Genomic DNA, 26,813 nt, shown 5'->3' with positions numbered 1-26,813 from the left:
CTGTTATTGACTTAAGAGTGGTTTGGAAGAAAGGTTCCACACAGCTAGATCTCTTTAGGGGGAAAGAGATCATCTGCCACGTGGATGGTCTCCAAATTCCTTAATCCTTTCCAAACCCTCCCCTTTTCTAACCAGCCCCTTGTACTCTGATCCCTGACCCAGACCCTAAGGATCACACCTTCCTGTTTCATATTTCATGAACTCCTATCCCCACTCTGAATGTTGCTTATTGGAATCTTAGACCCTACAAAGGGCACAAGAGACCCTTTGATTCAACTTCCTCATTTTATAGGTGGTAAAACTGAGGCCCTGAAGAGAGAGGATTTGTAAAAGGTGGAAACTCAGTCTAGTTCACCTTGTATAGCTTTCACATACAAATGACTATCCCTAAATACTAACCTCTTTTCCTCATTCTCACATTCCCTAGAGACATGACAGTAGGCTTCATTGTAAAGACGCAGGTTTTAAAGAACTCTGAATATATATACCTGATGTAGACAGTCATATTCAGAACATTTTCCACGTGAGAGCAGTTTTATAAGTGCATTTTTATGGTGACACACTTCTCAGTATCATATACTATAGTCCAGCTCTACCAGACACAGTCAGTATTTAGAATACACAGGAAATAAAGGAGTTGAAGCAGGGGAGTTACAAATGTAGTTAGGACGTCTGGAAGTAAAGGGCAAGCGGGGCAGCACAGTGGTGGTGCTGTTGGGGAAGGAGCAGGAGGGTGGGTCAGGGTATGGGCGGGGGGAGAAAATGCATTTTGGAGCTTATCAGATCTGCCAAGTTGAGGAAAATGTACATGTATGCAGGTATTTCATGTGTTTGTTTAATAAGCATGTACAAACTCATACATCCTTGGACGAAGTAGCCAATGGGGAGAAGTGGTTTCATGCACAGTGAAGCCAGTCTTCAGTGGCTGATGGAACAATGTCTATGCATAACCCTCATGTCCTGCACAGTCTCGCAGACTAGACTCTTGGGTATACCTGACTCATGCCCCATGCTCTCCCTTAGCACACAAGCTCCTTCAGGGAGGATCATGGCTCTGCTCAACTCATTGTTACAAACGGCACCTGGCACACCCTCCACGAAGGTCAGAATGTAGGAAATTCGGAGGAGAGCACTGGGAGGTCAGTGCAGAACCGGGGCCCAAACGCCAAGTGCCTCACAATGAAAGGAAAGTGCCAGTGAAGTGCTGCACGGAACAAGGGGTGATTTCATCCTCTCTAGACTAAAGGGCAGAATGTGTTCTAAGGCTGGGTGGGGAAACTTAAGCTCAGCAACTGCTTTGTGCAGCTGCCACTGACACGAACCCAAGCTCAAGTGCACAGGGTGGGGTGAGAGAGGCCTGGCTGGCTGGCTGGGCGGCGAGTCCAATGACGCTGACACACTGTTTCCAGCCACCGGGAAGCCAGTGCCAAATCCCTCTTCACTCCTCCCTGCTCCGATATTCTTGACTCTGCCGTGGTGCCAGCTAACTTCAAGGGGCATTCTGGGAATCGTATTTGGCAGGCAGCACAGGCTGTATCCTCACCCATGGTTAAGGGCTTGTCAGAGCCCAGGTGACATTTTAACCAATGCTCGTGGCCTCCCAGGTTAGGCCACAAGGAAAGCTGCTGCTCAGCACTATCAATGCTGAAATATCAATATTCTAGGAACATACCTAGGCACTCCTTTCCTGCCAGCATCCTCACTGGAATTCAGAATAAAAGCCCAAACCCATCATCGTGCATCTGCACGAAGCAGAAGGTGTCCACGGCACTTTATCAACAGCCAGGAGCTGCCTGCTTCATGCACAGAGGAGGTGCACAGGCAGGCAGAAAGGTCAGACCAGGGTTAAGTGCACGCCCTGTTGGACTCGCCCTTCCTCTCTCCTGCACCTAAGTGCTGTCTGGCAGGGACTCCAACTTCTGATTTCCTTAAAGTGAGACGCCCCATGATGGCTGTGTGAATTTTTATGCTCATTTCTTGGCTCCGGTCACTGCTGCCACCATCTTTTCCCCCACACCTAGGTCCTTACTCTTATCTAATTATGATCTGCAGGTAACTGTACTCCCACCAGCCCCTGCACTTGGTTCCTTGCATTGCCTCTGGCTGGAAGCTGTTGTCCCCAACTTCAGAAAGTGTCTGCAGATTTCACAGGCTCTCTCTTGGGTCAAGGTAAGACTTCAGCCAGTTCCCCTTTTAAACAGAAGGTAGTGACACGCAGGTATTAAGTTTCCATTTTGATCTTTTGCCCTTGTTAACACGTTGCTTTCTGTATTTGCTTCCTGTGTCATCAAATACAGATAAACACAAGGGCCAGATGTCCTACTGCTTTTGAATCTTCTCATAATGTTTCCTCATAGATGTTTAGTAGCACTGAATTAGCTAATAGAACTTATTTGCTTGGAAATGTTACCCAGGAGGTGCTGGCAGGCAAAAAGGCTCTTTTGCGTGTTACTTTTTTTTGAAGCAAATTACCCGCAGCTCTCAGGAAAGCATTTTCCAGGAATGCGGGCTCCTGGACTCTCCCCTCCTATGCAAAAGCACCCCACCACCTTCTGAGAGCATCCCACTTGCTGCCACATTGAGCCTACTTTTGATCTGGAAAATTGCTCCTTTGCTTCTGGATCCTGTATAGCTAATTTCTGAAGAGGTCAAGTGAACTAACCCGTAATGGAACAAACTGGAAAATCTCCAATGGAATGTTGAGGGCAAGGAAGAGGGAGCAGGAGAGGCAAAGAGAGAAAGTAGGGAGGTGTCTACCCCCACTGTGAGAAAAACTCAGCACCAGGCTTAAAGGATGATGGAGCAGACATTCTCATGTGTAATTATTAGGGAGTTAAACTCATTCAGATGAGTCACCTGGGTGTGGACGCTCCAGTCTGGCTGTGGTTCTAGTGAATCGTCCTTCTCCTTTTACTTCGACACCTCTCAAATCTGGCCACCAAAGGACATGTCATTCCCTGTTTCAAGCTAAGGTGAGGGTAGTGAAGTTTCTCATATTTCAGCAGGTCAAAATTAACATATATTTCAGATACATCCTTTGCAAGGGCTGCACTTGATACCCTTTCCTGAACTCCTGCCATCTCAACAACCCCTAGGGTTTTGAAGTGGTTGTCTGAGCAGTGGTTGCTGGCGGCAGCAGCTCTGAAAGTCACACCCCATCTAACTCCTGTCTTACTGATTTATGCATGAGCCAGTCAGTATCCCCGGGAGATCCTCTTTCCCACTCTCCTCTCTACCCGCAAAGGGGCCTTTCCTGCATCTTGCCTCTTTTAAAGGAGGCTAATGCAGTATCACTCGGGGTCGGGGCTGGGAGATAAGCCAGTCCAAGTCTAAGATGCGCCAGTCCAAACCAGATGCCGCCAGCCAGCCAATGGCTGCAGCCTGACAGGAGGGCTGTGTGCATGTGCACACAGGTAACCACATGTGGATATGTGGGTCAGGACAACCTGAGGGTGGGTTCTGGTTCAGCAGCTCTGGATTTCAGTCTTGGCTCTAGCACCTCCCAGCGCCGCGACCCTGCAAAAGTTGCTCAACCTTCCTGAGCTTTAGGTTCCCATCTATAAAGTGTTAATAGTGCCACCGACTATGCCGTGATGAGGATTGAGTGAGATCACGCACATACAGTGTTTATTTCATGCACACTGATTACACACGACCTATTCCTTACTATCCAATCTGCCCTTCCCGGGGTAAAGCAGAGCCCAGCACAGACCGCTCCTCCAGAAACGGCAGCGCTGGTGCATTCCAGAACACCGTAGCTACCATGGGGGGGCAGGTTCTCCCCCGATATTTCACTGTCCACGTTAGTCAACGAATATGCTGTCCTAGAGAAGTAGCCAGAGTAGACCAAGGTATCGGGACCTTCTGAAATGTAGATGGACAGTGTTCTATCTGATCAGGCCGTCTTTATATGCAATTCACTCAAAAACACACCTCTGAAAATACGAGAGTTATGTTAACATGGCAGAATTCCAACATATAGAAGTGAAATCTATAATTAGCAGAAGACATGTCTTATATTTTTTTCATTTGTACAAACGTATGGGGTATATATGAAATTGTGTTACATGTATGTTGTGCCTAGTGATCGAGTCAAGGTATCTAGGGCATCCATCACCCAAGCACCACACATTTTTGTTAATTATAGTCATTCTACTCTGCTATCAAACATATTCCTTCTACCTAACTGGATGTTTGTACCCTTTAACCCATTTCTCTTCCTCCTTTCCTTTTTCCCCTGACTCACTCTTCCCAGTCTCTGTTATCTATCTTTCCACTTGCCACGTGATCAATTTTGTTTTTTTTTTAAGCCCCCACATATAAATGAGAACATTCAATATTTGTCTTTTTGTGCTTGGCTTATTTCACTTCAGATAATGGCCTCCAGATCCATCCATGTTGCTGCAAATGACAGGATTTCATTCCTTTTTTATGGCCAAATAGTATTCCATTGTGTCTATATACCAAATTTTCTTTATCCATTCATTTGTTGATGGGCACTTATGTTAGTTTCATATTGTTACTGTTGTGTACTTAAGTTACTGTTTGGTCTTCTTTACCAACCTTCCTTCTTAATGCTGCTCAAATTTCTAATTTTCAAGAACAATTTAGTCTCCTGCATTTGACTATACTAGAAAAATGGGCTGCTGTTTCTTTGCTGGGAATCAAATATTTGGTCTTTTACCTGCAACATGCCCAGGGTGCAGTATCTAAATTCTCTCAGGCAAAGTGCTCATAATGAATTCACCACTTATTCAGATTAAATAGCTCCAATAGCATGGCCTTTCAAATCATCATCTATAGACTAACACAGATTCTCAGTTTAGTTGGCACTAGAGCAAAGCCAAACAGTGCTAAAATTATTCAAAAAAGGGTGTGCAGCATATAAATTACTGTGAAAACTTAAATGTAGATCAAGATTAATAAAAATTTGCTTATTAAAAAAAGCTATCACCAAAACTATGATGGCACCAAAATTCAAGTTCCCGCAGGGAAAGGAAATTTTTTTTCCCTCTTCCCTTGATCTGCCAAGGGCTATGTCAGGTCACCCCACAGTCACATTTCTCTGAAAGCCCAGGCTTGTCCAGGGCCCAAGTCAATGAATATGAGATTGCATCTTGGGGAATGAGTGGCACTGTGAGTTACAGTGGAGGAGGGCTCACTTCCCCTGGTCATTTGAGTACTCGACAGCATCGCCTTCCATCAGGTGCTTGAGTTGAAGGACAAATCTACCAGTGAACCATGAATGATTTCATGATTAATCTAAGGTTTGCCTTGAATACACAGAACTCAGGGTCCACTCCCCAAATCAATGAAAGCCCTACTTCTGGGCAGTAAAAGCAAGTGGAGGAAACCACTAAAGACATGGATAGAATTTACAAGTATCTGTGCCCAATTCAACAGAGAAAAGAATGCTAATGTCAACCATGCCCTGCCTCAACTTTGAAGGACACTTAAAGATTTAAAGTTCAAGAGAGAGAAAGACATAGGGATTTTCCAGGGGAGGAGGCTCTTAGAGTCAAGATGCCCACTCTGACTTTTCTTAGTGACAACGTGCCCACAGCCAAGGTGTCTTGCAGAGTTTTGGAACCATAGGAAATGATGCTTCTGTCAGCTCTGCTGTCAGCCCCACAGCCCCTGCTTCCTGGCTGGCTGTGCTCTGGGCCTGTTGCTCAGTTGCTCTTTCGCCTGCTCCCTCCCTCTATGCGTGCCTGCCACCTGCCAGGTCTCATTTATCTCATGTCTACCACCCAACGGATGTGTGAGGTGGTATGAACCGCGATGTACAGACAGGAAACCCAGGTCAGCAAAGTCCCGTGACTTGCCCAGGGTCACACGGCGAGGGAAGGCACAGAGCGGAAACTCTCACCTTGGATCTTCTGCCTCCACTTCTTGGGTAGTGAGGACTTCATAGTAGGCATCAGCCTGGCCCCAGCTTTGAGGGGGATACTCCCATCTCCAGTGAAAGGAGAGAGGGGAAGACCAAAAGGGGAGAGGGAAATCTATGATCTATTATGTTTAAACAAGATTAACTTGTGGGTGAACAGCTAGTTGCAGAGTTCTCAACTTAAGACAGAGCTTCTTTGCATGTTCCCTCTTTCCCTCCCTCCAGAGATGACAAGAAACACACTGTTTGTGTCTACAGGGAGAAGAGGTCCTGTCACCTTGTCTGTAGGCAGTTCCAGCAGGAATTAGGAAAGGTGAGGTATCTGATCTAGACAGGCTGTTGTGTTTTTACATGGCTGAGCAGCCACCAATGCAGGGAATGTGCCCTTGGGACATGGGACTAGGCAGGGAGGGCCATGGCTCTGCACACAGACACCTCTTTCATTCATGACTCGTCAAATGTCATTCTTTCCAAGTCAGCCTGGGTTTCCAAGAACCCTTCTCAATACAGTGCCCCAGATAAATTCTATGACCCAGTGTGGGGTGAGATGAAAACCCATTTGCCATCCCTGATGCTGCTGTCTGCAAGGAGCTGCTCTCAGGGCAGCGGGGCTCCTCCCTGCCCGAGTGGCATCTGAGGCCTTTTCCATTGGTTCTCTTGGGTTGCCTTTTGGCAGCTGTCATTCCACCAGTCTCCAGGAGTCTCTGGGATCTTCAACCGTGGGCTAAAGGAGAGCTGCAGAATAATCCAACATCCCCAGCCTTCTGCAATTAGGCAAGAGGTATTTTTCCTGAGGACCACATACCCTAAAAGAGCCTGTATCAAAGACATAAGGTAAGCAAGAGGGCAGTGAGCCCTCCAGCCTGCTTTTCCTTCCATCTCTGCCACTGCCCATCAGCTGTCCCTTCTCTGTTCTCCACGCTGGAGTAGCTACAGCCTCCTGGGGTTGGCTCATTCAAGAGATCACCTGATTTTCCCTCCCAGCAGCAGTGGGTAGGATGCCCCCGCTCAGAGGGGAGGCTGGTGGGGGCCTCATCCCAACTGTGGCTGCCTCCACAGGGTGTGACTAAGCGGGGCCCACAGGTGGTCTTGTAGCCTCTGCACCGCAGCTCTGAGGTCCCATGGGGCCCCAGCCCCCACCCCCGCCAAATGACTCAGCTGAACACCCCAGCCGCTACCCTGATGGGGCTAATGCTCCCTTAGGAGTCCGCAGCAGGGATTCATGTGGTTTCAAGACTAAACACAACAGCAGATAGCGCAGGCGAGAAGGCACCACCGTTTGGCGGTAGATCTGATGCTTCTCTGAGCCATCACTTAGCGCACAGAACATCTGGTTCTGCAACAACTTTAACATTCAGAGAAGAATTCCTTGATGCTGTAGATTTTTAGGTTTTCTGACAAGATGTCTCATATAATCAAAGAATGATGTCGATGGAGAAAGCACACCAAACACCCAGGTTCTCAGAGTGTTGCCACGCAGCAGGCTCTGACCGGGTTGGGTGGGTGGCGGGCTACAGGTCACTCTGGCTCTTAATCCTTATCAAGTGACTGCTCACAAGATGCCTTTAAGTCTCCACGATTGAGACAGAAACCCAAAAGTGTGCCAGAGTTTTCTGTGACCGGAAAGTAAGGTGATTAAGAGAAAACTTCAAAACTGGCCCCTGGAAGATTTAAAGATAGGACCCACTGAAACACTTCACAGACAAGAGAGCAAAGTGAGGGGTGAGAAGGGACATAAGTCAAGGGTGAACAGTACAGGCCTCCTCTAGACATTAAGACATCGAATGCAAATGAAGGTCATTATCTGTGCATGTGGACAGGTCTGTGTCAGTATAAATGCTGATCGAGTAGGGTTTAATTTGCCAGTGCCAACAATTGGAGGAAAAGAAGGGAATTGAGGACTTTTCAGTTAATGTGTCCTGACCCTGGAAACCTCACCTGTGGAAATCCACACTGGCACCCATCAGAATCCCTAATCTGCTTAAAAATAGGAGTCTGCTCCCAGAATCACCAGCACCCTCCCAGTTTCCTATCAACGACATGATTATGGAGTGCGATTTCTACAGTCAGCCAAGCCTGGTTTGAATTCTGGCTCAGCTCCTTCTGAACTGTTCCTAGGAAGTCACTTAACCCCCAGCCTGGCTTTTATCTGTAAAAGGGATAAGCCATCATCAGCATTCTGCAACTTGTGTCTTTTTCTCCCTGGTCTGTGCTGCTTTTTTTTTTCTCCTTTCTTTCTGCTAATCTATGACCCTAGTGACTTCATCCTCTCTTTCAAAACCTTTTTCAAAACTTACCTCTGCCGTGAACCTCCATCCATCCCTCCCCACCCCAGAAGTCCCTTCCTCCGGGTTCCCCATGGAGCGTAACTTTAACAACCAAATACAATACTAGAGGTGAGAGGATTTTACAAACTGAAGAGGGCCAAATGTATATAAAGGATTAGGAATATTTCTCCTCATCATTCGCAGAACCCCTCTGAGAGTAATCTTAAGTGAGCATCTGTTTTGTCTCCTCTGTGAGGCTCTTACTACTTAAAGGGTGATTCCCGGACCAGCAGCTTCGGCATCTCCTGGAAGGTTGTTGGAAATGCAGAATATCTCAAGTCCTGGAAGTGACTGCTGAGTCAAAATGTGAATTTTAACATGCTCCACAGATGATTCATACGTACAATAAAATTCGAGAAGCATGGAATTCAACTCTAAGGACCTCAAGGGTACAGACGGCACAGTATCTCCAGAAAGCCCTCCAGAACCTAGGAGAGGCCTCTGTGCCTCTGTAATCAGGGTATTCAGCAAATACAACCACGTAATTGCTGCCCTGCTGGCAATAAAACGGAAAGCCTGGCTGCCTCTAGGCCTGTCAATGATGATACTTATCTGAACAGACCTGACTTCCAGTATCTTTACATAAAAAGCTTGAAAATTACATCTACATAAAAAGCAGGCTCCTTTAGGGTAAGTCATTATCAGGCCGAGCACTCAAGTCCTTGGTAACTGGAAGGAGAGTTGGCCCCTTCTCCTCAGAGGCAGCCAGCGTGAATCACAAAGACCCCCTCGATTTCACAGTTCATGCTCCTCACGCCACTATCCACCCCTGAACATTTTAATGATGTTCGGAAAGCACAGGTCTGAAAGGACAGCTGGCCCGGGACACCCACAGCGCACGTTTGGTGTCTCAGCAAACTCTGCCCGAGAAGTGTTCTCTAACAGCCTGAAGCGGCTTCCCCGCTTCCTGGGACATAGTATCCACACTTCCCATCAGCGAAAAGATTAATTTGGAACTCAAATTCCTCCATCATATGATCACTTCTTAATGATTAGTAGAGTGTCTCCCAGAAAGGCGAGGCTGAGGGCAAACACAAACCATGCTGGACTGCAGTGAGCAGTCACTTTGCCTCTTCTCCCAGAAAGGCGAGGCTGAGGGCAAACACAAACCATGCTGAACTGCAGTGAGCAATCACTTTGCCTCTAAGACACCTCTTAGAGAGTAGGTGTTATTTAAAAAGAAAGGGGGGGAAAAAGCACTATCAAGAAAAGAGGCAGATTCACATAGCGACAGGAAATCGGGCTATGGAGTTTGATCCAGATTAAAATCCCAGCCCCAGTTCCGTGCTCACGTGCTAATCTCACCGAGGCTCAACATTTCCCCCACTAACACAGGCCAATACCACCTATCTAGTGCTTCTGAGGATCACTCGAGAGAACACACGAAGTTCACAGAGCACAGCGCCCCATCCGTGAAAAGGGCTCAGGCAACATCGGATGTTATTCTTCTGTTGTGCAGCTCCCCGATGGGCTGCTGGGGCCTTGCTCAGAGCTGAGAAGCCAGGCCAGTAGGCCCCAAGTCCACCTTGCTCCCAGGAGGCCTTTCCACTCACCTTGATCATTTCTGCCACATAACTCTCAGGCCCAGTATATTCGGTGGAGTCCTTTACTTTCACCAGGACGATGAAGCACAGATAGTGCCACATGTTGTGTTCTTCCTTGATGTGCTCTTCAAAGGTGACAGTCTTGTTGTCAAACTTGTCTCTTTCCAAGCCTAAAAATGAGACAAAAAGCCCCCAGCCCCAGCTGAGCAGTCTTGTTAAAGAAAAAAAATCAATAACAGAACTGTCAGTAGAAAGGGGGCTGTGGTTTCACTCCTGTCTTTATAAAGAGTTGGATTCTGTCGGCCTTATAAGTACATTCATGTTTACATTATGGCAGGAAAACACAGGCTGTGAGTCAGACAGACTTGGGTTTGAATCCCACCTCTGCCACTTAGCAGTTGCTGCTTCATCTCCACATGCCTTAGTGGCCTTGTTAGTGAATGGGGAGACCGCCGTCTAGGTTCCAGGAGTGTTTAGGGGTAAAATGAGAATGTGTGTGACACGCTCACACATTGCATGCAACCAGGGAACGTGAAGTCCCTTCGCCCAGGTAAATGCCAAAATGCAGATATGTTAAGGTTTTTTGAGGAGGCAGAATAAGTAAGGACAACAAGAACTTTAAACAAATTGTGAATTCTAGCTGGTAGGTTTATAGTTTGAAGAGGCCGGGGTGAGCAATTCTAGTCTGTACGTATTCTAGGATTGATCAAATAAATATATCATGGATAATGGGAGCTGGATTCCTCACTGCCTGAGAAAAGAACACAGATAGAGAAAGGGAGAAAGAATAAACCCTGTAATGCTGAAATGGAATTAAAGGTATCAGTATGAATTCATCCTTTTTCATACATATATACACAGATGTGTGCAGATACATGTGCTGTGTACACATACACACATATGCAGATGCATACACCTCTCCTCTAGATCTGCACCCTAATAAGCCCTGAGAGCAGCAGCACACCAACAGGAATGAGCACACTCAGTCCCCAGATCTTGGCTTCTAAATACCTTTCTCCAATAAAAAGAACCGGGGCTCTTTGGAGAAATGGCTGATTCCAGGGATGGCTCAGGAAATGTACAAGGTGAGCCTAAGCCTGGAATATATTATGATGCCAAAAAAGTAAGAAAGTACATAGAAAATGACGATGACATGACTAAACCCAGGAGTCAGCTGGAAAGGGCTCTCACTGGCCACATCTGAAGCAATTTGAACATCAAAATAAATAGCCCATTGAATAAAATAAAAATCCACAAGTCCATGTAGTTACAAATACAAACACAGAAATATAAACACATACGTGGGGAGAAGAAAAAATTCTTTCTTACAATAAAAAGCCAATAAAGAAATGTAGAAATAATAATAAAATAAAAATCATCATTGGGCAACCATCATCATAATAGAGTTAGCCAAGCATCATCAATGAATGCTAAAGCTAAGGGGTGAAAGTTTAAGGAATAGCAGGATATTTACAGAGTGTCTCTCCAAAAAAGACTTTATGGAGTTACTGGAAAAACCTGGCAATTAGCACCTTAACCAAATGATCAACGTTAGTATCAAGGCTGGGCGCAGTGGCTCATGCCTGTAATCCTAACACTTTGGGAAGCTAAAACGGGCAGACTGCCTGAGCTCAGGAGTTCAAGACCAGCCTCTCAGCAACATAGTTAAATCCCATCTCTACTCAAATACAAAAAATCAGCCAGTTGTGGTGAGAGGCACCTGTAATCCTAGCTACTCAGGTGGCTGAAGCACGAGAATTGCTTGAACCCTGGGAGGTGGAGGTTACAGTGAGCCGAGATACTAGTTACAAGATGAACTGGCATTACATGCCTCCTGATACGATGCAATGAGAAGAACACAACAGCATGTCTTTGATATTCCTGTGGAAAATACATACCCTCAATCTTACCATGAGCAAACATCAGACAAACTCAAATCAAGGGACATTCTACAAAATAATTGACCTACATTCTTCAACATTGTCAGCGGAGGCTAACGAGGCATGGTGACTGAAGCCCCACAGGAGGTGGGATTTGCAAAGGACATTATTGGAATGAAGGGTGAAATTTGAATAAGGTCTGTAGATGAGATAACAGTATTGGATCTGTTTTAATTTCCCAATTTTGATAATTATACTGTAGATACACAAGAGAATGTTCTTGTTTTTAGGAAATGTGTACTAAAATATTTAGGGATAAGAAAGCATCACTGTCAGCCACTCACATTAGAAAATGTGTGTGTGTGTGTGTATAAAGCAAATGAGATAAAATATTAATATTTGGGGATTCTGGGTGAAGAATATATAGAAATTCTTTGGATAGTCATGTCTTTTCTGTAACTCTGAAATTATGCCAAAGCAAAAAGCTTAAAAAGGTTTTAAGGGGGCAAAAAGCAAAGAATTTAAGTCTTTAATTGGAAACTGATCATTTTTTTTTAGCATACATACCACTAGGAAATTTATATATTTAGTAGCTATATTATGAATAATCCTGAAATGATTACTCAGCTCCCCAGGTTCCTCCATGATTAGTTTACATTTACAAATATTTTCCTGTAGTTATGCTGAAAATGATTTGTTTGGTGTCCATGCACCTCTTTTACGTAGCCATTCACCACTTCCCCTCCCTTGCCTATAGTGTGCCAGGTTCTAGCTAGGAGTGTTACATACGCTGTCTCTCCTAATTCTCACAGTAATGCAGAGAAGGACATGTTATTGTACCCATTTTACAGATGAAGAAAGAAGGATTAAAGATGTTAAATGACTAAATGATGGTTACACAGTTAGTAAGTGGTAGAAGCCCAGTCAGAACCCAGGTCTGTAAATACTTCCCAGCAGAATAAAGGCCAAGGACAGCCTCACTCACGGCAGAGGGTAGAAGAGTCAAGAGGACGCAGCAGCCGGTGCCCCCTCCCGCATAACTGGGCACGCACCCAGCCCATCACACCCTCGCAGTATCCACGTGCCTCTGCCACGCTGGGCCTTCACGCCCTTGCTGGAGCTGGCCAGCGACACTCACCACAGATAAAGCACGTGGTCTTCAAGATCTCTTCCTTCTTCTGCTTCTCACTCCTCAGGTCAGCAAAAGTGTCAATGATAACCCCAAAAATCAGGTTAAGAACAATGATGATGACCATGAAGAAGAACAAGAGGTCATAAATAACTCTAGCAGCAAACAGGGGCTCCTGGAAAAGAGAGGTGTCTGGATCAGTCTGGGTCCCTTGCGACCCTTTGGTCTGCAGAGCCTGGGGCACAGCTCAAGTGAGACCTCATCTACTTGGGTAGAAATTAAATTGGGCATTCAACTTTTAAACTGAAAACTGCATCTCTTTTCATATCCCCTGTCTCAATTGTGACTTCTCCAAGTGTGGTGTGACACAGCCAGGAGGGATATTCACTGTGCGTTCAGGTGGATCAGGCCTAACCCCGATGGAAACAGTCCCTAAGTCTACTGAGCCAAAGCCAACCCTTTCCACGCAGCTGATTTTGCGGCACCACCTCACATGGTAGAGAGGAAAGAAGCCTGACGAGCTAGTTCCGCAGCTACTCAGCCCTACTCCCAGCTCTTCCTCTGCGTCTTCAGTTTACACTCAACACCGCTGCATGGTGCTCCCACCAACCACCCCACCCGCCCCCTTTGCCCTTCCTTCCCCTCGGGATGAATTTACCTCTTTGGACGGCTTCCTGAGCACATCTCCTACTCCACCCCCGCTCCGCAGCCCGTGACTCAGTACAGTGACAATGCACATCAGCAGCGTCTCACATGTGTGCTCTTTATCCTGTTCCGTCTCTTCTGCAGGGACCAGCTCTGTGAACACGGCAAGTAATAACAGAGAGAAAACGTGAGGAGAAAAGAGAGACCGGGATTTTGAAATCCTGTTTCCTGAATGCCATCTCACCAGGCACACGAAAGAATAAAATTAAGGAATCAAGAGCCAAGTATTTTCTTTCAAAAGCTAAAGTCGTCTGGGGCAACTGTTTTCATCGCTAACCCCTGCTAATTTCTCCAGCTACGGTAGTATTGCTCTCCCTCTGTGGGATCTAAAACACGCCCTGTCCTTTTCAGCTCTTAAACCCCAGACCCAGCCGCAAACAGTCTTTTCATGTCAGATGAGTTGCTTCGCGACCCTGAGTCACAGGCCTCTTGTCTCTCAGATGAGGGTTATGCCACAGGACCCAGGTTCCTCACTGGGAATGGTGTGAGGACTAAATCCAGGGATATTTCACGGCAGGGCCTCTGGATAAACTGCTTTACATTGGAGGCTGTTCATTCTCACTGGTTTATGCAGTAAGAGCCATGCCTTGCTGTGTGCCTCATTCCTTTCTCCGGCTGCAGAAGGGTCTTGCTAAAACACAGATTTCATCACTCATCTTCCAACAACCCCTGACCATCCTCTGGATGAAGTTTAACCTCCTACGCCTGACACAGAAGACCCTTCATGATCTAGCCCTTTGTCTGTATCTGTGGCTTCATTTCTTGCCACTCTCCTTCCTTATAATCATTATCTCCCCAAACTTGCTGTTTTTTTCTTTTTACCTTTAAAGCCTTTAGATGTACTATTCCCTCTCCTTGGAATATCAAGTCTTCTTTTACAGTTTGGACATCACTTTCTTGATGATACGCTTAGCCCAGTAGTAGGCCGGGTGCCTAACTTCTGTATTCCATCCTTATTCCCAGCATTGGGCAACTCTCTAGCAATCACCATTTGGCCTGCCCGCACCCTCCACTACATTACTGTCTCTTAGAGTACACCACAGTCCCTGGCAAATGGCGGGCACTCAGTGTAAATCGGCTGAATCACATCAGATCTTTTCTTCAGGTGTGACCTTCTTTTCCCTTCATCTCCCTCCTCTTTCTCAGCCTTTCCCCTTTGCTATAGCCTTACTCCTGAGCAGTAAATTTAATCTTCTTCCAACATCACCTGCATCAGCTAAGCCTCTGGAGGAGTCCGATATTAACATGGGGCTTACAGTTCGGAGGTCCTACCTTCTCTGGGTGCAGGAGAGGAGCAGTTCTCCCCACTCTCCACCCTACACACATCGGAGAACAGGAACTCGCTTGCCAAACTCTCGCCGGTTTCTGGGAGAGAGAAGGAAATTTTATGATGAACAATCTGGCAGCATATGGTTAAAATGTTTGAAGTCCCCAATTCACGGCTGATTAAACAATTCTTTACATAAATAACACCCTAGAATCTTGCATATAAATTCAAAGCAGAAATGCAATTTACACTTTCATTTGGTGATCTGGATGGGAAAAAAGCCAAAAATGTCAATTCCTGTAGGCTTACTAGAAATATCGCACTTAAATAGCACCTCTCCAACTTTAAAGACAAACAGCTGAAACTCTTAGACAGATACTACTGAACGTACAGACTCTGGCAAGATTTATACCAAGTCTGCACGAGAAGCATTAGCAGGCATTAATAGAAATCCAAGGTCCAGGCCAGTTTAGTCCACAACTCTAAGATGGCTGGCAGTAAATGTCACTTAGTGTCAACTTGGGAGGCTGGAGATACATGCCAAGAACACAGCATTTGGGAGGGAGAGCACAAAGGCTGGCTGGCTCAGTCAGCCACAACGATTCTAGTCTGTTTCTTAGACTCGGGATGAAAAACCAGTAGTATTTCACTAAGTCAGGCCAACTATTGTAACTGAGAGAAGAGGGCACTTGGGTACCATTAAAGTATTATGGTCATTTTTTTTCACTCTCAGAATTGGAAATCTCTTCTGTTCTTGCTGTGTGTAAAAATAACATGAGCTCACTGTAAAACCTGCATATAGTAAAAAAGCCCCAGAGAGAGCTACTGCTAGCAGTCTGGAGGTACAGTCATCCATGTTTTAATATATGTATATGGGCTTTTTAATTTTTAAGAAAACATAAGACCAGGCATAGTGGCCCACACCTGTAATCCCAGCACTTTGGGAAGCTAAAGCTGGGGGATCGCCTGAACCCAGGAGTTCGAGACCAGCCTGAGCAACATGGCAAGAACCTATCTCTACAAAAAATACAATTAGCCACATGCAGTGGCAGGCGCCTGCAGTTTCAGCTACTGGGGAGGCTGAGGTAGGAGGATTGCTTGAGCTCGGGAGGTTGGAGGTTGCAGTGAGGTGAAATCATACCACTGCACATCAGCCTGGGAGACAGAGTGAGATCCTGGCTCGAAAAAAAAAAAAAAAAGACATACGTGTGATCCTGCTATAGTTATCCTTCTGCCATTTCCAACTACATCTTGTGGGTATTTTTCCATGGAGGTTTCTAAAGATGTACCTATGTGCAAGGCACCCCACCTCATGGATGTACCATGATCTGATGAAACACCCCCGAACGTTTACACTGCTTCCAACTGTACACTGCAGCGAACGCTCTCCCATATATGTCTGTTTCTACATGCACAGTCGACAGCCTTTTTTTCTTTAAGTATTGATCCTAGAAGTAGATTTACTCAGTTAAAGGGATGCATAAGCCAATGCTCTCAATATGTATGGTCACTGCTTTACAAAAAAGTTGCACTAGTTTAAAAGATGATGTTAGTGAACAAATAAATGTCAGATCTGGTCACCCACTCTTAGCATTTGATATGCCACATTGCCACATTCATTGTGAGAATGAAGACCTGTATTTGAAATTCACAGTCTGCGTGTTAGGGAGATACAATGGGGAGATATCTGCATTACTAAAGTCACTATTTTCTTTAGTTCAGTTATAATCAGGAAATAATCTTTTAGCATTAAACAGATCAGAAGATCCCAAACCCACCTGGAACAGCTGTTTCATTGGGCAGCCTATCTACTTCCAAGATAAAGTCATCCTTGAAGAAAAGGTAGCCCACTATCGAGAACAGGTAAACGAGGATCAGAGCCAGAACTGCTGTCAGGATGATGGACCGTCCATTGCGAGTGACACTTTTAATGACATTAAGCAAAGTCTCTTCTCTGTACACTAAATCAAAAAGCTTTGAAAACAAACAAAAAGAATTTTAAGAAGCCTTGATGTTAGATGTACATCACTATCCCATAATGAAAACTTGGTTTATAGAGAGTTTACCCTCTTAGACACTCAAAAGCACTACATATGATCTTAACACTGAACATCTTCCCTGGCTTCACAGTGAAACGGAGATGGTAAAAATGAGGAAAAATAAACACAGAAGAGGAAGCAGGAAACAATAGCAACTTCAAGTAGTATCCAGAGCCATTTAGAGGGACTGGAAATAGAGAAAATACATGCTTGTGCCAATGAGTTTCAGAGACAAAGGGAGAGGAAAGTGATGAGGGTCTTGGCATCCATTCATTTAGAAGGTACTGAATTGAGTTTATGAAGAGCCAGCCACCCTGGTCCCCGCCCTCCTGCAGCCCAGTGTCTGGTGGGAAGGCAGATGTACTACAAGCCAGCGTCAGTGGCAAGAACTCTGGACTTAGATGTAAATTCAAATCTCAGCTCAGCTACTGTCCACCGTATGATCTCGGGCTAGGCACTTTCCTCATCCCCTCTGAGTCTCCATTTCCTCATTTGCAGACTGGAGGATGTAGAGTTGTTATGAAGAATAAGTAAACCACGTACGCACAGTGCTTAGCACACTGGCATCCATATGCTCAGTAAGTACAGTAAATAGTAATTATCATCAATTTCCTGATCAAGAGACTGGGGCAGGGTCACATAGCTAGTGTATCGCAGGGGCATTAGTGACGGTAACACTGTGAGGGTAAGACCCCTGCAGGTCACAGTGCATTCACAATCCAGGCTTGCCCTCTGCTAAGGAACCTGCTCTTAGCAAGAAGTTGGCTTCCTGAGGAATGGAGGATCCTTGTAGGTACATATAGGTATGGGAGGATGGTGGCTAGTTTTCCAAGAGCTACAGTCACAGATACTTGACTGGGAGAATGGTGGGGAGTGTGGGGAGAGAGCTCTCTGAAGTTACTCTTAGACCTGAGGCTAGTTTTTAGCATGGCCTCTGGCTGCTGTCTAATCCTGTACAGAAGGTTTGGTCTCCACTGTGGCTTTGGGGTGTGACTGCACCATGAAGTGAGTCAGGGGACAGGGTTGAATCCTGACTGCTTTTAATTTGTTGCAAGATGTCGGCCAAGCCATCTAAGCTCTCTGGATCTGTTTCCTCATCTGTAAAATAAGTGGACTGAGACAGCTGATCTCTGAGTCCCTTCCAATTTAGAATTTTTCATCTGAGGTCATTTTCTGGTCGATTGGCTTTTCTGCCTCCTTGACACCAATCTGTGTTCTGAGACTAGTTCTGTGAAGGGCATTGGGTAGAGTAGGATACTTAAAGGGAAGCAAGGAAGAGGGATTTTAGTCAATACAATATGACAGAAGGCAAAGTGTTGCTGTTAATGTTGGTTAAATATTTTCCAGCAGCTCAATATAAAGTGGCAAGTAAGCGCAACTTCAGACAACAAACAAATGATACTTGTTTTTTGTGGTTAAGGACCGCAGAGATTACACAGGCTCCAAATCATAGAAATGACAAGCGATTTTTTTCTTTTCACTCATCTATAATTTCTGATTTTAAAACAATCAATAAGTATTATTTATATAAAAGAAAAGCTTTCTTCTAATTGGAAAATTATACATGTTCAATGGAGAAAACTTGAAAAACAAAAAAAAGCACAAAGGAAAAAAAGTCAGTAATAATTCACCATCTAGAGACATTCGCTCAATAGCTTAATTCCTTCTGGCCTTAAAAAATGCAATTTATAGATATATATTGTTTACAAAAATATTATACCATAATACTGGCACATAACCAGCCTTTCACCAAGCCATCAGGAACATTTTCCTGTCAAAAGTGATCACCTGGTATTTCACTATATGGGAAAAACATGATTAACATAACCAATATGTTTTTTAAAAACAGTCAAGATGTTTCCAATTATATGTCATAATAAATAATGCTGTGAGGAACACTTCTATACATGCCTCCATACGTGCTCGTCTAGTTATTCCTTTTCGGCGAATTTTTGGAAATGGAGTATTTGAGTCAAATGGTATAAGAGAAACATTTTGCCTGCTGCTTTCAGAAACGCAGGATCAGTTTACATTCACCACTAGTAAAGAATCGTGCCCATTTTACCCCACTCTCACTAGTACTGGGCACCATCAGGCTTTTTAACCTTTACTAATGTCACAGGTAAAACACGGGATTGCGCTGTTTTAATTAGCATGTCTTTGTTTAGCACCAAGGATGAACATTTTTCCATGTTTACTGACCACCTGGATTTCTGCTTTTGTTAACTGCCTGCTTATGAACTTTGCACATTTTCATCTCCAGGTGTTAATATTTTTCTAAGGACACAGCTTTAATGCAGGCTCACGACCAGGTCCGGCCAGTGTTTGTGGGGGAGGGGGGGCAGCAGTTTAATTAGGCCACCAGATCACCCTCCCTACCTTCCGGCCTGCTGGCATGGAGGGAGCTCTCCCAACTCTGGAACACATGGGTGTTCCCTGCTCAGGTCTCTCTCCTTTTACAGGCAGCCCAATTTCTTTTGGTTGCAGGCTTTCCTTATTAGTAGAATAATTTGAAGTGTCAGTGTTTTCTGGTTCTTACCAGACACATTGAGTACTGCTTTGATACCAAAAGGAGCACATCACTTGAAGACACAAACAAGTCAGGGTCCACACAGCTTAGAAAATCCCCCCCCCAAAGCACAGGAGAGGCAGCCAACCATAATCTAGTTTGATCCTATTGCGTTTCCTAAAAGTGAACTGAGGTAGCATCATCAGAAGTTGAGAGTTACTCTTATCTTTCTGTGATAGGTTGGAGACTTGAAAGCACAGATGCAAACTGGAACGTGAAATGCCAGTTTCACTGATGCAAGGACTTTTTCACATGCTTGAATAAAAGGCAGTGTCAACTTGGGAATCAACAGAGTTGTGAGGCTCTCCTGCCTCCACCAGTTACTGACAGTGTGACTCTGAGCAAGTTACCTAACCTCACCAAGCCTCAGTTTCCTCAGGTGTAATTGGAAGATACCATCTACCTCAAAGGTGGTAGTGAGAGTGTGTAGAGAAGAGTGCAGGGTGACCACTCACAAAACGGCTGTCCCTGTAATGTGCTCCTGACTGTGAGGCCTATGAGGGTAGGGACTGTGTTCCTCTCACCATTATGTGCCCTGCGTCAGGCACTGGCACTGGCCTGCGTTGCAAGTGATGAAGAGAAGAGGACTCAAATGAACAGAAAAGAAGCCAAGCCAACTGGAGGCAGATTGGAGGAAAGGTCGAAGTGTCTACTGGGGCAAGGTGGCGTTGACCAAAGGGGAATCTCCTGTCTCTTGGGAGAGAGCCCTTGGCAGGGATGAGAGAGACCACTCCAACTGAACTCTGCCGCCCTCCCAAGGGAGGACAGGAATTTGTTGTCCAGGGACATGATGGCATGAGACAAAAAGTTCCAGAAACAGACATAAGTCTCTAAAGATTTCTGATACAAAGTGACCAAAATAGGCCACGTAATGGGAATCACAAGTATATCCTGAGACCTCTTTGCCTAAAACCTCAAAATATAGCCAGACCTATTTTAAGATGAGGGAAAAGAATCCATTCCCTTTAGCCTGCCAAAATCCACCCCTAATGGAATGAGCTAATCCTAGTGATCTGAACGGTGAATTCCTTATGGTGTTTTGGACGGGGGAAGGAATATAGAATGACAAAGACAATAACAATAGCTGGCAATCATTCGGCAGTGCTATTCCGAGACCCTGACCTGAACAGCTGCATGTAATCCCGATGACGGCCCTGGGAGGGAGACACACTGTTCTCATTTTGCAGATGAGGAAACTGAGGCACAAGGCAGTCAAGTACGTTAAGCGAAGGGAGCATCTCACACAGTTGCATTTTGTACTTTCAAATCTCTAACCTATCGCAGAAAGATAAGAGTAACTCCCAGCTTCTGATGCTGAACTGCTCCTCAGTTCACTTTAAGAAAACGCAATAGGATCAAACTAGATTGTGGCTGGATGCCTCTCATACGTGCTTTGGGGGGATTTTCTAAGCACCTCCCTGAAGAGCTTCCCTTGCTCTGCCTTTTGCAAGTCCCCCCTCTCTTTGTAAGTCAACCCTTAGGCCTTGATCATTTTTGTCCTCACAAATATTTTAATATTCCTAGGCTCTTTATGGTGTTGCTTGCAGATAGGTCAATTTTATGCTTCCTGTCATTTTATGTAGGCACAAGAAAATGGTTTCTTATCTACAACACCACAGGTCTAGATTCCTTCTAACTACAGGAAAGTAAGTAGTTACTTGATTTGTAATTTAAAAACCTGCTCAGGAGGAAGGTGATGGAACCAACTTGTTTTATAGACTGTCAAGACATTAAGCACTTGGCTCATATCGGAAGAAAATGAGCTACTGAAAGGGTCTCCTAGACCAATAAATCTACTGAGCTCATGATCATGAATCCCGGGGCTTCAAAACTAGCTCCTACTCTTATGGTCGCTACACGTGTTCACAAGAAATGGATTCCATGAGAACTGTTGGATGACAGCCTCAAAGACACTCCTCGTGGTGTAAGTGCTGGCTGAGTCTAAGAAGTAAAGAAAAACAAAGGTGCATGGAAAGGAAACATCTCCTCAACCTACTACAGGCATGTTCCATTACTGAGAAGTAACAGATCGGGAGTGCCCAGTACACAGTGCAGTTGTGTGACTCTTGAATTCCTGGGCTGACCCAATGCCTGTGGAGCTCTCCTCTCAGATCCCCCAAAGGCTGCAAACTGTGGAGCTTCAATCTTGGTGGACCAGGCACACCAATCACCATTAAAAGGAAGGGTCTGTGATGAGAGAGAGGACATAGGACACTCTCCTAGTTTCCCCACACATAAAATATTTCCACACCAGGTACTCACCAGCAGACTGTAGAAGAATTCATGGACAAAGAGCCCCATGGCACAGATCACCAGATACAACAAATGATAGAGGAACTCAACATCCAGAACCATGGCTCGGTAGCCTCTTGTGAATGTCCCACAGTTGCCCACAAAGCTCATTAGAAAGATGATTTTATTGCATACCTGAGAACAATGACAGGTACAGTCAGATGGCACGGACTGTGCCAAACTCTTCATGAGAGCAAAGAGAGCATCTCACACAAATGTATTTCAGTCACCGTGCCCAAACAAACGCTTCCTTTTCCACCCGGTGCCCACCAAACCCGCCAAGACCCATTTGCAGATCTAAGTCATTTCATTACTTTGCTTTTCAGGCATATTACAAATTACATGGTAGTCAAATAACTTCATGCGCAACAGTAATCAAGTAGCATTTCTCTATGGCAAAAACAAAATTAACACATACTGAGATTATGATTTTCAAAATGAGATATGAATCATTTCTAACATTCTTGTATGAGTTAGTCAAACACAGAAGTCACCTCAATCCACGAACCCTGTGATCAGCATGATCAAAAGCATTTTCTGAATTTGTTACATTCTAGGCACTGTAAGGTGGCAATTTAATGAGCAGTGATCAGTTCTTGCCTTTCAATGCTCCTAAGTTCACAGGGAAAACAAGAATTTTCTTGGGGGAAAAAAAATATAAGGGACTTCAGGATGAGTTCTATTCCCCTGCCCTCTCTTCTGGGAATAACTTCTAATTTTCCTTTGGGAACCATTCCTCTCTGAGTAGCAGTCTTTGAGGTCTGGGTGGGGCTCCAACCTGGCCATCACAATAGTGTATTCCCCTGGGTACAATGACTGGTTTAGAGATAGACACAGGACCAAATGGAGCCAATGATGTCCACTGAGCTCTTTCTTGGGATTGCAGCCAAAGATAATTTTGTTCTTTCCCACCAACCTTGAACCTGAGCAGCTGTAAACTCTGGAGCTGCCACATTACCAACACTGAAGGCACCACCAGCACTGGGGACACAGAGCCAAAAGATGGCAAGGAGGAACTGGGCCCTGAGGACACCGTGTGAGCCCCTGTATCAGCTGTGCCTGAAGCGAGGCTGTTGGTTTCTTGGTCAAAATGAACCAATACATATTCTCCTTTGCTGAGGCTAGCATGGATTAGGTTTTCTGACATCTGCAACTGAAGGAGTCCTAACTGAACTACTGTGAAATATAGTCTCACCTTTGATAGAAACCCCAATGCCTGGAAGTCCATCTCTAGCAATATGTTGACAGAAAAACTTGGCTCAGGAGGAGGCCAGAGAGGGACCTCTCTGGATGCACTTGGTAAAACCATCTTCTGCTACTCTAGCTCCCTTGGCCACAGGTGTGGGGGAAATACTGCCAGTTAATCTGGTAGGTCGGTGTAAGTGAGCTTCTCGGCAATCAGATAAGCGAGGAAGCCGACACCCACAGATCGCTGCTGGCTTTCTCAGACAGGCTAAGCATTCAATCTGCCAATTTTTTCCAAAATTCTCACCTTTGCCAGTGGAGGGGATTTCAGAGGGTGGGAAAGTATCACTGATTCTGGATGATCCATGATGATGTGGTTTCAGGGAGAGGCAGATGGTGCCCTGGGTGACATCACCCATTACAGGACCTCAAACACACCCCAGATCCTGCCATCTTAACAACAGGGTGATCCACTTCACCTGAGTCCATTCTCCCCTCTAACTTCTGCCCTAGTTTTCTCCATTGCTTCCCCAGGAAATAGCTGCTATTTGTGGTCTCAGCCTGCGGCTGGACTCTGCTTGTTAGTCTTAGATCTGGCTTCCATCCCCACCTCTCAACAGAGACAGCTCATGTGAAGTCTCCAAGGATTCTGCGCACCCAGCAGTCTTCCCGTCTGCTCTTAGCATCTTTCCCAGCTCCCTGCGGCGTGACAAGTCTCCCAGCGCACCCTGCTCACCACTCTCCCAGCTGGGCTTTAGGACCCCACCTTCTCCTCCTCCAGCTCTCAGAACTGCAATATTCTTTCTCTGTCTCCGTCCACAGGTACTTTCCCTCTCCCATACATTCCATGTGGGTGTTTCTCTCTTTTAAAATTCACTCTAGGCGGGGCATGGTGGCTCACGCCTATAATCCCAGCACTTTGGGAGGCCGAGGCGGGTGGATTGCCTGAGCTCAGGAGTTCGCGACCAGCCTGGGCAACACGGTGAAACCTCGTCTCTACTAAAATACAAAAAATTAGCCAGGCATGGCGGCACACACCTGTAGTCCCAGCTACCTGGGAGGCTGAGGGAGGAGAATTGCTTGAACCCAGGAGGCGGAGGTTGCAGTAAGCCGAGATTGTACCACTGTACTCCAGCCTGGGTGACAGATCGAGACTCTGTCTCAAAAAAAATGTAAAATAAAATTTACTCTAAATAATTACTTATTATAGCTGTTTGCCCCCTACCAGCTCATGTTGTTGTAAATGGTAATTAATTATCTCAGTTGAGTCTTTCCCCCAACTGATTTGTGTTAAAGAAGTGATAACTGTGGAATGATTATCAGAGAAGGCCAGAGAAAAAAAGAACTAGACAGCCCATAGAAGACAGCCTCTGAAATACTGAACATTTTTTCTACCTAGTTGTTTATGTAATTCTTTTGTATTTCTTTCTTAAATGGTTTCCTCTCACTGCAGGCAATCCCTACATTCCCCTCCCCACACTGATCTCTCTCTGTAGTTCTGGTCATGTATTTCCAAATGCCGCAGCTCACGTTAACAGCGTGTCTTTCCACCTGAAGCCCAGTAGGTCAACGATGTAAATGCATTTTCACCCTGAAAAACTAGATCTTTGCATGACTTCATTTTAGATGGCCACATTATTCTTCTCCCAATCATTTGTGACTGAAAATTTGGAGTCATATTTGCCTCCTTCATTACCCAATCAAGACAGTGATACCCTCTTTGTCTGAAAAAGGGACCCGGAGTGGCAATATGGTTTGGTTCTGTGTCCCCACCAAATCTGTTCAATTGTAATCTCCAGTGTCAGAGGTGGGGCCTGGTGGGAGGTGACTGGATCATAAATAGTTTAGCGCCACCTGTCCTGGATACAGTATAGTGATAGAGAGCTGGTTGTTTAAAAGTGTGTAGCGCCTCCCCATCCGCTTCCTCCTGTTCCAGCTCCAATTTTGCTGCTTTTACTCCGCCATGAGTGAAAGCTCCCTGAGGCCTCCCCAGAAGCAGATGCTGCCATGCTTCCTGTACAGCTGCAAAACCTCAAGCCAATTAAACCTCTTTTCTTATAAATTACCGAGTCTCAGGCATTTTATAGCAATGTGAGAACGAACTAATAGAAGCACATTGCTTTCTGGGTGGGGTAAGGCTCTGACTCTGTGCCCACCATGTGTTACTATTTCCTCATCTCTCTTTCTCTCTTTCTTTCTTTCTCTTTCTTTCTTTCTTTTTTTTTTTTTTAATCAGTCTCATTCTGTCACCCAGGCTGGAGTGAAGTGGCACCATCTCAGCCCACTGCAACCTCTGCCTCCCAGGTTCAAGATATTCTCGTGCCTCAGCCTCCCAAGTAGCTGGGATTACAAGCATGCATTACTATGCCAGGCTAATTTTTGTTTTTTTTTTTAGTAGAGAGGGGTTTCACATGCATACTGGCCAGGCTGGTCTTGAACTCCTGGCCTCAAGCAATTTTCCCGCCTTGGCCTCCCAAAGTGCTGGGATTACAGGCTTGAGCCACGGTGCCCAGCCTGTTTCCTTCCCATTTCTGACGTCCATACCTTCCTTCTTTCTTCTACACTACGTCCAAGACTCAGGCTTCTCAAACCTAATCAAAACGTCGCTACAGCCCCCAAAAAGCCTCCTTGCCTCTAGTCCCTCCTGATGAATCCACATAGCAAGCCATACTGAATGCATTTTCTCAAGAATACTTCTTTGTATGGACCATTTCTTGGCTCAAAAACACCACAGGCACTTTCCACTACTGGGAACAGAGTTTCCAACATACATTCTATACAACACTAATCTCAAGTGATACTTACAAAAAACTGCAGGAAAATAAGTTTGGGAAACAGAAAGACACTGTTTTCCTTGGAGGTTCCTAATCCATATTAGTACATTAAAGTCTGTGAGGAAGCCTGTAGTAACGAAACCTTTCATTGTGTTTACCTCAGCATTTTTCATGCGGATTCAATCACGGAACCCTTTTTTCACCTCATATTTATCAACGTGGAATATGCTCTGGGAATGCTGACCTGGGGGATGAAGTCCAGTTGCTTTATCCTAAAATTCAGTGCTGCAAGTGACTTACACAGGATCAGTTCCTACTGATCACGACTGAACCACGAATGAGGTGAAACTCTTTATTGTCTGTTGATAACATCCCGAGCTTTCCCACTGTTCTGCTCTGGCCTATGGGGCCCAGGAAACCAAAGAACTCTTCTCAATCCCCGCTTCATGGCCAGATCCTCTCCATTCCCTTTTTTTTAAAAATTATTTATTTATTTGTTCATTTATTTATTTTTGAGATGGAGTCTCCCTTTGTCACCCAGGCTGGAGTGCAGTGGTGCCATCTTAGCTCACTACAACCTCCACCTCTCAGGTTCAAGTGATTCTCCTGCCTCAGTCTCCCGAGTAGCTAGGATTATAGGCGCATGCTACCAAACCCAGCTAATTTTTGTATTTTTAGTAGAGATAGGGTTCTGCCGTGTTAGCCAGGCTGGTCTCAAATTCCTGACCTCAAGTGATCTGCTCACCCTGGCCTCCCAAAGTGCTGGGATTATAGATGTGAGCCACCGAGCCTGGCCCTCCATTCCTTAAGCCCTAACTTCCATCCTGCCTCCTCCCCGCGGTAAGCTTTTCAGCTTGACATGACCTGTTCTCTAAAGTCCTTGCTGCCTGTGCCATTTGAATACTCCCTTTGGGGCTTTTGCTGTTGCACTGAATTACTATATTATTTTGCGATATCACTTCCAGTTTTGCATGGGACCTCAGCTTCCTTATATACTCAGGGCAGAAACCCCTGGAAGGCATTTTTAGATCCTCCAGTGCCTCACATGTCCAAATTTTCTCCTTCCCTTCACAAGGAAACCTCTCTAATGTATGGTTTTATATCAGTTTGTCCTAAGAATTCTCCCAGAGATGAAATTGGCTTCTATCTTTCAATGGTAGTGAAACAGCATTTCTAAATGTCACCACTGACTTTTAAAGAATTGTCTCTGCTTCT

At 45.2% G+C, this 26,813-nt stretch overlaps 1 protein-coding gene across 1 annotated transcript in view; it reads right to left on the bottom strand.

Moving 5' to 3' along the window:
• The window catches only part of ITPR1 (inositol 1,4,5-trisphosphate receptor type 1), a 354,044-nt gene that overhangs the window by 19,619 nt on the left and 307,612 nt on the right, over window positions 1-26,813 (bottom strand). The window contains exons 55-60 of the mRNA XM_054680363.2: window positions 21,610-21,774; window positions 16,518-16,713; window positions 14,745-14,837; window positions 13,426-13,565; window positions 12,777-12,942; window positions 9,768-9,928 (exon numbers count right to left, since the gene is read on the bottom strand). Of these exons, the coding sequence (XP_054536338.1) occupies window positions 9,768-9,928; window positions 12,777-12,942; window positions 13,426-13,565; window positions 14,745-14,837; window positions 16,518-16,713; window positions 21,610-21,774 (921 nt within the window). The remainder of the gene's footprint in view (window positions 1-9,767; window positions 9,929-12,776; window positions 12,943-13,425; window positions 13,566-14,744; window positions 14,838-16,517; window positions 16,714-21,609; window positions 21,775-26,813) is intronic.

The sequence above is a fragment of the Pan troglodytes genome, chromosome 2, assembly GCF_028858775.2.
Source record: "Pan troglodytes isolate AG18354 chromosome 2, NHGRI_mPanTro3-v2.0_pri, whole genome shotgun sequence".
Taxonomy (NCBI): Eukaryota; Metazoa; Chordata; class Mammalia; order Primates; family Hominidae; genus Pan; species Pan troglodytes.
The sequence above is the reverse complement of the archived record's forward strand: the minus strand, read 5'-3'. Positions and strand labels throughout refer to the sequence as shown.